This window comes from Engraulis encrasicolus, chromosome 2 (assembly GCF_034702125.1).
Source record: "Engraulis encrasicolus isolate BLACKSEA-1 chromosome 2, IST_EnEncr_1.0, whole genome shotgun sequence".
In the NCBI taxonomy this organism is placed as follows: Eukaryota; Metazoa; Chordata; class Actinopteri; order Clupeiformes; family Engraulidae; genus Engraulis; species Engraulis encrasicolus.
The window spans coordinates 56,224,127-56,237,758 of record NC_085858.1 but is presented as its reverse complement, the minus strand read 5'-3'; the positions used below and the strand labels follow the sequence as shown (position 1 = coordinate 56,237,758).

At 41.6% G+C, this 13,632-nt stretch overlaps 1 protein-coding gene across 1 annotated transcript; it reads right to left on the bottom strand.

The window, feature by feature from the left end:
• Positions 1–1,378: 1,378 nt before the first annotated feature.
• LOC134463752 (uncharacterized) lies at positions 1,379–3,922 on the bottom strand. Its single transcript, XM_063216998.1, has 6 exons — positions 3,744–3,922; positions 2,918–3,256; positions 2,696–2,793; positions 2,530–2,583; positions 2,172–2,285; positions 1,379–1,703 (listed from the first exon to the last, which is right to left on the bottom strand). Exons 1-6 carry the CDS (start codon positions 3,799–3,801, stop codon positions 1,650–1,652), a joined length of 717 nt encoding a protein of 238 aa, XP_063073068.1. The 5' UTR covers positions 3,802–3,922; the 3' UTR covers positions 1,379–1,649.
• Between the last annotated feature and the right edge of the window lie 9,710 nt (positions 3,923–13,632).

The window sequence follows — 13,632 nt, the reverse complement described above, 5'->3', positions numbered from 1 at the left end:
TCTTGAGGTGCATGCGTTGTTTTAGGCCTATGGGAAGCCAGTGAAGTTGATGGAGGTGATGGGGGTGATGTGTTCTCAGGAGGAGGAGTGTCTAAGCAGTCGGGCAGCAACATTTTGGACATTTTGGCCGTTTTGAAGAACATTTGGGGGGGGGGGGGGGGGGTACAGGAAGCTATTGCAGCTATTGCAGTGACTTGAAAGAGAGGGTGGGTCCATGTAGATTCCAGGTTTCTGACAAGGGGATGGGGGGAACAGAGTGACCACCGATGGAGAGTGAGATTCTGGGAGGTGTAGGGGATGGATTTCGCGCCAAAATTTGGCTAATCCAGGTTTTATTGTTTATTGGTGGGGAGTATTCATGAAAAAAGGTAACATTAGTGTATGGGTATTGTGAATTCTGGAAATAAACAACTAAAAATCTTACACAGTGTCCCTTTAACTAGTAGCAACGGCACTGTTGCCCTCTGACAGGTGCTACAAGGCATAACCAGCCAACCCATAGGATGAAGAACAGCTTCTTCCCCAAAGCTGTTACGACAATGAACTCACACTTACTGGACTATGTTCATCTGTAAAGGACTATGCACCTTGATGGGAAGCTCAAATCTCAGTATACTTTGTATAATGACAACAAAGGCTTTCTGTTCTATTCTATTCTATTCTATTCTATTTTATGTCTTAACGTTGTGAAACTATGAAAAGTCACCCTCCAACATTTGAGATCATTTGGTGAATTGGTGCGGGAGTTGTGCGCGGAACAGAGAAATAAACAGGAGGAGCCACAGACAGACGTTTCGTAGCCCCTTAATGCACGCCGTACCTCCAGTGGCACGCTGTAATAGTCATTGAAATGTAACTACCATAGCACTACAATACTATGACACAACACAGGCCCTTTAGTGATGCACCACGACTTGGTCATTACCATACTGGTAACAACAAATTTATAAAGCCGTGTCTTAAGGGGTTAAATGATTAGACAGGGCCTAGATAATTGTCCAATTGAGTTATCTTTGTTTAAGGAAACAATATGGAGAAAGTCATGCCCCATTGGAAACGTTAAAACAACTACCCAATCTCAACTACCCAATCTCTGCATTCAACCCAGCACATGTATGGGTGGTGAGATGGAGAGCAGCAGGTGAAAAGCAATTGCAGAACTGGAACAATACCAAGTAAACGGTTGTCCATAGAAAAACTTAAAAACGTTAAAATTATAAACGGACATTATATTCATCGAAACACACACACACACACACACACACACAGACACACACACACACACACACACACACACACACACACACACACACACACACACACACACACTCACACATTTATCCAAATACACACACAGGCCGTGCGTCATGGTGGCTGACATAAAAAAAACTTTATTGTTTTAAAATTATAATACCGACATTACATTAATCCAAACACACACACACACACACACATGCGCACACGCACACACACACACACACACACAGAAGGTCAGTGGGAGCTCACAAGTTTACTGTATGAATGCTTGCCTTGTTGAATTTTCACTGGAATATGTTTTCACTGGAGCATGTTTCCTTTGCCAACAAACGTGACTCAACTGACACTCAACTGACTCTCACAGCACCCATTGTTCACACACTCAAGTGAAGTCACATATTCTGATAGATGTCGTCATCTTGTGCCGTGGTGTGTGGGTTTTCGAACTGAAAAGAGAAACAAGTGCGTAATGACATAACAGGTCCAACATGCTTCACATTGATTGAGTTGATGAAAATGTTGCGCAGACCAGATTCTGATAGCAAGGCCTCATGTTGCTAAGTTCAACAGTTATGATATCAGCGAAAGAGTTGGTAGAGCGCTACTAGTGTCCCTCAAAACCAACTGGTGCTCTTGGAAGGGGTTCAATGTTCAAAAAAGACTGAAGGAAAAAATCCTTGGTCCAGGCACTTCAGTTGGTTAATGTAGTAAAAAACAAACTTTGTTTAAAGAACAAACTTTATTTAAAGGGCAAATTTGCCCTTTAAATAAAGTTTGTTTTTTACTACATTAACCAACTGAAGTGCCTGGACCAAGGATTTTTTTCCTTCAGTCTTTTTTGAGTTATGATATCAGATTGGTTAGCATGATATATGTATGAGTATGTGCAATGTGGCAGCAGTGTGGTTTCGAACCTGGCAGTCTAGCGCAGGTCTGTGGGCTGGGGATGTTGCAGAGTTGCGGGGGTTCCTCTTACTGTAGAGCTCTTGCACCACAGCCCGGAAGTGCCTTCTTCTGGTAGAGCTGTTCTGTAACACGTAATTGGGTAATGAGACAGACATATAAAACACACACTACACGCTTTAACAAAAACATGATGTTCTCAGAGGATGTGCACGATGCACGATAATACAGTAGCCTAACTCTATCCTGAGCCAAATATATATTTAGGGATAATTTCAAACTGCAGGGGCATGGAAAATAACTGAAAAAAGGACGTTTCAGAACTGAAAGAAAAAGCTTTGTGGAGGAGACAAGAAGAATAATAGTGACCCCTGAGCTGCTGCCATTTCCAGATTTTCCTCCAATTGAAATATCACGTCCCATCTGTAGAAAAAAAGAAAATGCACGCACATAAAAACACTCATACACACAAAACCTTTAAATACCACTTTGTTATTCTAATCAAATAAAGATGGCACATAGAACACCAACTCACCATCTTCATGATGAGGAGAATCAGGACAATAAGACTGTAGAGGGCCAGGATGGCAAAGAACAGCCATAGAAACGCTTGCTGGATCTGATGGCTTAGCACTAGACACAACACAGGGCATGTAATACGCATAAAATTGTTAAAAAAAAAAAAAAAAAAAAACAATACACAAATCAGATATTTAATATTTGTCCCATTATCCTCCATGTCATTTCGTCCTCTCACCTGCGATTGTCACCCGTGTCCCATGTCCAATCATCTGTTGTCCTTTTTTCCCTTGGTCCCCGAGGCTCACGCCACAGAAGTAGACCCCACTGTCATTGGCGTTGAAAGACCTCACTGTAAGAGCTCCCTTTTCTAAGACGGCGTACTTAGGTGAGGAGCCTGTGTTCAGAAGTTCTGAAGAGGATTTTCGGAGTACGTGCCAGGTGAATTCTGTGTTCTTTTTGTTCCCACACTGAACCACGTTGACGTCACAGGGGATATGGAAGGTGGAGTCCTCCTTGGGCCATAGTTCTGAGCTGGTCTCTTTGGGAACCAGGCCACATGAATCCACACGGAAAACTATGGAGTAAAATGTTATAAAAAGATGAAACAGAGAGACAGACAAATGAGAGAAAGGAAAAAGCAAGTCAAGACTTAAAAAGATCACTCTTACTACTGAAAAAAATGTCTAAAATGTCAGATTCCTATAGGCCTTCTAGTAGTGAAACTCTTATACAGAGCATCAATGCATAACTTGTACAGTAATTTATTTGGGGTTGTTAGTTGATATAAGCTGTAAGCAGAGATGCATCTTGTCACCAAGCTTGGCAGGCCCCTGGAGGGTGAATAACAGCTCACACTTTGCTACAATAGTGTCAGATTTATTTCAAATGTTCCCTCCTTTGAAATTTCGCTTGGCACCCCATCTGGCTGTAGGAAATTGTACATTACGGGTACACTCTATTGCTTGCCTCATAGCAAGAATTTGACCGTTTACAAAACCAACAAAGATCTTGCTTAATTCCTCATGTTTTTCTGTCATCTTGTTGATATGTGAAAGGCTTACCTGCTGTGAAAAGAAGTGTGAGTCTGAGTCGGTGATACACGAATGCTTTGTCTGCCATGGAAGATAGACCGATACGTTTCAAATACGGTGGTCGTGCGAATCCAAATAGTTTAATGTGAACTTAACTGTCAAAGGAGGAACTTCGTGGAGGAGAGGGGAAAGCAGAACTATGGCATCTACAAAACCTCTTCCTACTTCTTGGCCCCTATTTGAGTCACACTCTGTCAGAGAGTTTGAGTAACAAGATGACTAACAGGCAGGGCCGCTGACAACTTACAGGCCTGAGACAAAATCAACTAAAAGGGCCCCCGGCCCAATAATGTAATAAGGAGCCAATTCTGGGGCCCCTTTTCCCTGGGCCCGGAACAACTGACCCTTGTGTCCCCCCTGTCGGCTTCCCTGCTAACAAGCTACCCTTTGCAATCCACAGAATAACAAAAATAGACCCAAGTGTGATATTTCTCAATGGACCAAAGCAAACTGTCCTATATGTACCATCAGCTTCATTTAGTAGCCTAGATGATGCACTAATAAACCTACTACCGTAATTATTTTAGCACATTATTTATACTATTAAGTGCATCGAAGACAGACTTAAATAAAAACATACTCCTCTGCAGAACAAAGGTAAAACGCTGGACAGCGCCCGGGGTTCGATCTCGCTTGCGCGAGAGGGTGCGTAAGTATCACTGCAGAGTGAATTTTATGCGGAAGTAACCCCTGAGCTAGGCCAGCGCGTTTAATCTCTTTTTATTTTCCCTTTATAAAGGCAGACTAGGCCTATAGGGGTCGTGAGGGTGCTGTTTAGTAGATTTAAGGAGAAGACGACTGGCAAAGGTTACTTTAATGGAAATGGGTCAATCTGGAAACCTGTTCTTTATTTATGCCCAAAAGTGAGTTTTATTTCCTTGTTTGGTCAAAGCACTTTTTATAGGCCTATGTTTGTAGGCCAACAGGCTCCAGGTATCAAATTAAACAGCTGGGTTAGACTTTCACATGGAAAGGTGAGATTACTCTTTCGGGAAATATTTACATCCGTTTCGCGCACTGACCTGACCTTAGCCGACACACAACTCTGTGCCGTTCCTCACTAAAACGCTGGACAGCACCCGGGGTTCGATCTCGCGTGCGCGAGAGGTTCCGTCACTGTAGGAGCGAATAAGTGGAAGTAACCCCTGAGCTAGGCCAGGGCGTTTCAATCATTTTTATTTTCCATTTATAAATTCAAGCTTTATGGCCCACGAGGGCGCTATTTAGTAGATTTAGGGAGAAGAAGACTGGCAATGTAAATGGATAGGCCTACATCTGAAAAACGGTCCTTTCTTTAAGCCCAAAGTTAGTTTTAGGCCTATTTCCTTGTTTGATCAAAACACTTAGGTTTGTAGGCCAACAGGTTCTAGGCATCAAATTACAGTAAAGAGCTGGGTTCAACTTGGGAAGGTGGGATTCATCTGTCGGGAAACAACACTCGTTTTGCGCACCCCTAGCCAACACACAACTCAGTGTGGCGTTTATCAGAACATGTTGGAACCAGGGACGGATTACCATTTTGTGGGCCCCTGGGCCTGCGATGACGCAGGGCCCCCCTACTACAACCTACTACACCCCCCCCCCCCCCCCCCCCCCCCATCAAACAAAAATTCTAGTAAGTTTTCAGGGTTTTGCCAGGAAATTTTGCTATGCAGGCAGGCAAAAACTCCACACCAAAACACACCAGAGGAACGGCAATACAGAACGGGAGTCGGAAATACACCTGTGCCATGGTTGGCAAGCGACGGCATTTGCGCACGGTGCAGCCCAAAGGTAGCCTACTTTCTACTCTGCTGAAAGCGACTCCAATTCACTAACAACATCATAGGCTAAGACTGTTCACATTTCGGAGAAGTCTTTGCTTTCGACATTTAAAAGATGTCGTGTAAAAGACCACAGGTAGGCCTACATTATTACCAGTACACAAAGAAAGTATATTTTGCCGCTTTCCATTATGCTGCATATTAGGCCTATCATAGGCTATGCGTCAACAATCTGGACGAAGAAAACAGTTGAGATGAGCACCTGCTTCCGATAGTTTTGTCAAAGCTCTCCAGTTCGTGGCCAAGCAGTGATCCTTTAAAAGTAGCCCATAGAATAAAACGCACCGAGAAACCAGCGGAGCAGAACGTTTTGACACATGGAGCGCGTAATTGTATGACCGAGAACATATTATTGTAAAACGTGAAGTTACTTTCAAACACAAACATTTCTTTCTTCAAATTGAAAGGCATGCCCGTGCGCTAGTGGACAACAGATATCCAATACAAGAGGAAAGTCCCACAACAACTTAAATACAACTATACTGACTCAAGTAAATCAGCCTGCTAATGCTAATAAACGTAGCAGGCTCCATTATGGGATACAATGTGGTTTTATTTCATGAGACAGCTGCCTTGGACACCATCAACCTCAGTCAGGCCACGAATCAATTCAAGTTTGTGGAACAACCCCATTTCATTCAACCATGCAAAAAAATAGACTGATGTAAAGCCATGGTGTACATCAAACCTACTCAATTTAAGCGCAATTCAAAATATCTCTTACCTTTTGACGTTTTCTTTGACATAGAAAATCCCATATAATCCAAGCATGATAACAGAGCGATCATCCACCAATGCTAGAGTGTCTCTGACTGCCGTCTATTCAAACTTGTCTAATACTACAGTTATATCAAAATGACTTTGCTAACTCTGCCGTTCGAATTTGTTTTTCAATTTTACAGGTTTCGGAAATTGCGTGTCTATTGTAAAATCTTTCGGCTATTTTACCACTGCTGAAAGCTGCTCAAACATTTTCGGAAATAACGTTTCCTTCTGCATCGCAGCCAATCGGGAGTGTGGTAGCTGTTCCCTGGTCCTATGTCCCCTGGGTCCTAGGTTCCCCGGTATGACAATCAATGATGCATGGGTTTGGTCTTCGTTCTCTGTCAGTATCAATTGCATTCTCCCAGAGCCATATTAGTCTAATAGCTTAGCTCCAAAATATAAAGGAATCGTTCAGTTTGTGATACAAGCATGAAAATTGGTACACATATATCCAAAGGCATTCAAAAAAGAACTGGATATGGAGCCATCGTGAATTTTCAACATGGTGGCCATGGCAGCCATTTTTCAAAATGGCCGCCAGCAACAATAGTTTTCTTGGATATAACATATTTTAGACATATTAACCATTCATACCGCTTGGTAAATGTAATATGGATAATTGAAAAGTTGTCATGAATATTCAAGATGGCTGCCATTTTCAAGATGGCCGCTGTCATTTGATTTATCTGATATAGGTGATATCGGTGTCAAATCAGTCATTTTTCATGATGCAGAATTCTAATTTGGAACTTTGGAATTAACCAGAAGCTTCCTTTTATCTCATTCTATACTTGATATACAGTATAGTATCACTGTTTCTTTCTAAATGGCAGCCCAGTCATTATGGAGTCTGTTAAGGGTTTTACCATTACGGAACTGACAAAAGCACTTTGCATGGTGTTTCCTTAGGGTATATGCTGTAATTCTAGCCTAGGAGGCCTCCGGAAAAAAAAAACTTTCTACTATGTCATATTGTTATCACATGACATTATACTTAGCTGACAATGTTAATATAGTCCCGAACTCAGCAGAGATGAAAGGGCAATGGTAGTCTGCTTGACCAGATTGATGAGAAGTACAAAAATGTACATAGTAGTGGTGTGCATTGGCACTGCCCTCACGATTCGATTACGATTTGGGAGGTAGCGATTCGATTCCATTCCATTCCATGCATTGCAATGTATTACATTTCTATTGAAAGCAAAGTAAATGTTTCATCAGTCATGATGAGGCAATACAAGTAGTCAGATACTGAGCAACATTTTTTTGGCTGTTTTCTGTATCAGTCTTGCAGTTTTCAATGCTTTGAAGTGCTTTTATTTAATTTAACATTCATTTGCTCCTGAAATATCCACGGAAGAGTAATTGAAAACTTGAAAAAAAATTCTGCATCGATTATGGAACTTGCTGCATTGAATTGAATTGCATTACCGAATCGATTATTGTAGGTATGTAGGACATAGTGTGGAAGTATAAGTCTGTGCTGACATGCTTCACAGCAAATGTACCATTGTAAATGATTTGAGAAGATTCTTGGTCTGAATTCCAATGAACATTTCCCACAGTAAAACTACGTTGAGAATAGACGACTGCTGCTAATGCTTGCTCAGCATCTGAATGGGGAAGTGTCAGTGCAGGATGTTGTCCAAGGTAGCAGGTTCTCCATCCTCTATTTTCCATAACAGATATTTTTTATTTGTATGAGAGAGGGTAAAAGACAGGACCTCTCCATATGTATGAAGAACCCATAAGATCACCAACTGTGATTATACATTCTCACAAGTAGCATTGTGCATATATTGAGTGAATTTCTGCCATCTTTAGAATGGCATTACAGAGAGATTACTCAATATACATGTAGGCTACAATATGTCTTCAGTTCAAATTAAATGGAAATGTTTTCTAAGTAGGTGTTGAGTAAGTAGACAGATGTCAATTGTTTTTTCCTGAATTTGCAAACAAGTCCTCACCTACTAAGTGTGTCACAAGTTGCATTACAGTTAGTCAGTGAGTACTTCAATTGCTACTTCAAAATTGACAGCTGATGGACAGCATGCCCCACCCTTACCCACAGGAGAAATATCTATATAAAACAACAATTCTCATATGGTATATACTATAAAAGTAAATCATTACCGGTACTCATTTTCTTGATATGCAAGGCACACAAAAGGTCTGGGAGGAAGGATAGTCTATCATTCCCCGCCCCCCCCAACAAAATGCCACATGACTTAACATGAACTTGACATGAATGCCACATGATAAGCTTAACCTTCAAGTTTTTGAGTGGCAACAGTAACATAACTCATTCCCACTACACTTTTTTGCTTTCTATTGTACATGACCTCAGAATGCTCTACATGTTTCAGTTCTATAATTGTACTGTACAGTACACTACAGTACAGTACAGTGCAGTGCAGTGCAGTACAGTAGCATACAGTACGGTGCAGTATAGAAAAGTACAGTACAGTACAGTAGCATACAGTACGGTGCAGTATAGAAAAGTACAGTAGTACAGTTCAGTACAGTAGCATACAGTACAGTGCAGTACAGTATAGTACAGTAGTATACAGTACAGTGCAGTATAGAAAAGTACAGTAGAGTATAGTACAGTACAGTACAGTAGCATACATACCGGTGCAGTACAGTATAGTACAGTACAGTAGTATACAGTACGGTGCAGTATAGCAAAGTACAGTACAGTGCAGTAGCATACAGTATAGTACAGTACAGTAGTATACAGTACGGTGCAGTATAGTGAAGTACAGTAGAGTATAGTACAGTACAGTACAGTAGCATACATACCGGTGCAGTACAGTATAGTACAGTACAGTAGCATACAGTACGGTGCAGTATAGCAAAGTACAGTACAGTACAGTAGCATACAGTATAGTACAGTACAGTACAGTATTTCACATTACAGTACAGTACAGTATAATAGAGTATAGTAGAGGACAGTACAGTAGCATACAGTACAGTACAGTACAGTACAGTACGGTATTTCACATTACAGTACAGCATAGTAGAGTATAGTACAGTAGGCCTACAGTACAGTACTGGGTGGTAAGGAAGCAACGTTCTAAATTTCACACTATTTCCAGCTCCGTAACGGTAATGGCCTTTTTCTTGAAAATGGCGGCCATCTTGAATATTCATGACAACTTTTAAATTATCCATAAGACATTTACCAAGTAGTATGAATGGTGAATATGTCTAAAATGTCATATTATATCCATTACTCGTAAGAAAACTGTTGTTGCTGGCGGCCATTTTGAAAAATGGCTGATATGGCCACCATGTTGAAAATTCACGATGGCTCCATATCCAGTTCTTTTTAGAATGCCTTTGGCTACATGTGTATCAATTTTCATGCTTGTATCACAAACTGAACGATTGTTTTGGTTAGCCGCTGCACTATATAGACAGGACGCTAAATCTACTTTTTTCATCACCAGCCAAAGTGGTTACATGTTAATTTTACTAGCCAAACACACATTTACTAATGGGCCAATGTGGCTAGTAAGGTTGTCTCTTCTACCAGCCAAACTGAAATTTCATCAATATTTGGCCGGTTGGCTGTTGTTAATTTAGAGCCCTGTAGATATTGCATTACCAAATAAAATAACACTTTAAATGAGGGGATGATCACAGCGAATATGAAGAATGAAAAAATAAGCTGGCCTGGCACACACATGATGACTCAATTAGGCCTACTTGTTGATCACACAGGGCTGTTTGTTATGTTTCAAAACCATTGCCATACAAAATGTGCAAGTATGTAATAATTATATAACCAATGATTCAGGGGCCCTGCAATGACATTATTCAGGGGCCCATTCTGATCCCCAGGGCCCCTCATAATATAAGACAATATAGGGGCCCTGCCAGATACCAGGTTCCGGTTCAGCCAAGATACTGCATGTTTCAGGGGCCCATTCTTACCCCCAGGGCCCCTGATGTATAAGCCAATATAGGGGCCCTGTCAGATACCAGGTACCGGTTCAGCCAACATATGTTTCAGGGGCCCATTCTTACCCCCAGGGCCCCTCATAATATAAGCCAATATAGGGGCCCTGTCAGATATCAGGTACCGGTTCAGCCAACATATGTTTCAGGGGCCCATTCTTATCCCCAGTGCCCCTCATAATATAAGCCCTGGCCCTGTCAGATACCAGGTACCGGTTCAGCAAATGCAAGCCATTTGTCGGGCCCTGCAACGACATTATTCGGATCCCCAGGCCCTACATAACATAGCCTATACACCATTAAAGGGGCCCCTTCAAATAGATGAGTAAATACCCCATGTGTCAGGGCCCCATGTAACATTATTCAAGGGCCATGAAAGAGGGTTCAGGGCCCTATGACGCACTATACTATTTGATCTCCTCCGTCATAAATGAATGACAAAGCATGTGGCATATGGCATAAGGGCTTTATTGACTCATATTACATAACATAACCAGTGTTCCATGACTTCAGGGGCCCAGTAGCAGTAGGTTATTCAAAATTTCTGCGCGGAGGCCTGGGCCTCAGGGCCCCCCAGGGCCCCCCAGGCTCTTGGGCCCCTGGGCCTGGGCCCGGTAGGCCCGTTCAGTGATCCATCCTTGGTTGGAACGTAAAACACTGGACAGCGCCCGGGGTTCGATCTCGCTTGCGCGAGAGGGTGCGTAAGTATCACTGCAGAGTGAAGTTTATGCGGAAGTAACCCCTGAGCTAGACCAGCGCATTTGATGGCTTTTTATTTTCCCTTTATAAACACAGGCTCATAAGGGCGCTGTTTAGTAGATTTAGGAAGAAGACTGACAAAGGTTATTGTAGCCTAATGTGTCAAGCGCCTGTTCTTGAGCAATGCACAAAGTTAGTTTTATTCCCTTGGTTGTTTGTTCAAATCGCCTTTATATCGTTTTTTAGACCAATAGGTCTCAGGCATCAAATGAAACAGCAGGGTTGAAAGGAAAGGTCGGATAAAAAAGTTTTTTTTAAAGAAAGGAAAGGTCTTTCGGGAAATATTTAGGCCTACATCCGTTTTTCGCACACCTTTCAAAACAGGCTTAGCTATGGACACAAAACACAGAAATGTGCCCTTCCTCAAAACGCTGGACAGCGCCCGGGGTTCGATCCCGCTTGCGCGGGAGGGTGCGTAATCTATCACTTCAGAAGTAAATGTTATGCAGAAGTAACTCCTGAGCTAAGCCAGCGCGTCTAATCTCCTTTTATTTCCCCTATATAAATGCCCAATTATATTCCTTTTTATTTCCGTTTTATAAATGCAGGCTTTAGGACTCTTGAGGGCGCTGTGTACTAGATTTAGGACGATAAGAATGGCTATGGCTACTGTAGGCCTCTCAATCTGGAAACCTGTTGTTTAGTCAAGTCAAGTGAGTTTTGTATCCTCGGTTGTTTGTTCAAAGCACTTTTATATTTGAGGCCAATGGGTTTCAAGTATCAAATTAAACAGCTGGGTTCAGTCTTCTTCTGACTCTGGTGTCTACCCAACAGCAAGTCATTATCCTTCCCTTGACATGCCACTTCCACGTCACTGACTGATCTAACCTTACCCAGGGATGTCAAACATAAGGCCCAGGGGCCGGATGCAGCCCACCAGATAGTTCGATCCGTCCTCAGACAAAAATGCGCTAAATTTGTCAAAGTAAATCTCATATGAAGCTGAAATTTGCGATATTCCACAATTACTTTAGTGATCCAGCTCACTTGAGATCACATGGGCTGTTTGTGGTCCCTGAATCTAAATGAGCTTTACACCCCTGATTTAACCCCTACTCATATCCCATGATAACCAATCTGATAGTATAAGGGTTCAACTCAACACCATTAGGCCTCACTATCAGAAAGTGGCTGTGCAGCATTTGCATCAACTCACTGTGAAGCATGTTGGACTGTGTGTCATCTTATTCTGCCCTTGTTTCTCTTTTCAGTTTGAAAAATCTGCACTCCCCATCCATGGCCCAGTGGAGATGGACTTTAGATCAGAGGGTTGCATGTTCAAATCTCATCCTTCCACTCCCTATCTCACGCCATGGCTGAAGTGCCCCTGAGCAAGGCATCTAATCCCACACTGCTTCAGGGACAGTAACCAATGCTCTTTATAAAAACAACTTTAAGTCGCTCTGGATAAAATGTGTCAGCTAAGTCTAATGTAATAAAAGATGACGACATCGATCAGAAAATGCGACTTGAGTGTGTGAACATTGGGTAGATGAGCTGAGAGATGAGTCAGTTCTCAGTTGAGTCACGTTTGTTGCCTCACTAACTCCAAAGGGAACAGAGAGAGATGTCATGGCCTCAAGGTGTCTGCATAAATATGGTTTCCTATTCCAGTGAAAATTCTAAAAGGCAAGCTTTCATACAGTAAACTTGTGAGCTCATACTGACCTACTTTGTGTGTGGATGTGTTCAAAATGTTCAATGTGTGCTGTTCAATGTGTGAATGCTGTTCAAATACAATTATTTTATTTTTGTATCTCCTGTTTCCTCCTTTCCCTTGATTTAATCCACTTCATCAATATGTCTAGCCTTACCATTCAGAAGCTTCAGGTGAAAGGTAGCCCTACTGTTCTACGATGAGATGGTATGGTATGCTACACCATTAAAGTAACATAACACAACACAGGCACATATGGGATCTGAACTAGTAAAAGAAAACTAATCAATTCAAACAGTATTTTTATTTAAAAAGAAGCAAATCTGGATATGGATATCTGGTAAATGAAACGAAAAGTTACGTGGTGTTGATGAAAAAGAAAAGGCAGTTGATAAAAAGTTGATGAAAAAGCACAAAGATTCATTAAAAAAACGGTTGCATTAATTATATATATATATTAGCAATTGCATCACATTCACAGTCTCTTAAGAAGTCACCAAACAAATACTATCCAGTTCAATACACAAAATAAAATATGAGATTATATATCAGCATCAAACCTCACATCCTAAAACCCACCCATGGCGGCTAACAATACAACTGTGTCAGTCTTGATGAGGTGTTCTGTGACAACACAATGATCCCCATGTCTGCTTTGGTCCTGTAGTCAGCTGATGAGTTGTGGACAGCTGTGACAGTAACATCAACTTTATAGGTGTCTTCTTTTATTCAGAATTGGGGATCACTGACTCACAGAAGACTTTTAAACTAATCACAATCACACAGACGTTAAAACTAAACACAATCTGGTGTTCAGTAGAAAATCATGTTGCAAACTTATTAAACAAATGATACAAAGACACTACTGGCTTTAAGACAGTATTTGTTT

Excerpts from the sequence above, each read along its gene's own strand:
- LOC134463752 (XM_063216998.1), bottom strand. The coding sequence starts at position 3,801 with ATGGCAGACAAAGCATTCGTGTATCACCGACTCAGACTCACACTTCTT. Across the intron at positions 2,584-2,695 it reads TTCTCCTCATCATGAAGATG|ATGGGACGTGATATTTCAAT; the intron begins GTGAGTTGGTGT and ends TTTTTTCTACAG. Across the intron at positions 1,704-2,171 it reads GACCTGCGCTAGACTGCCAG|TTCGAAAACCCACACACCAC; the intron begins GTTCGAAACCAC and ends TTCTCTTTTCAG.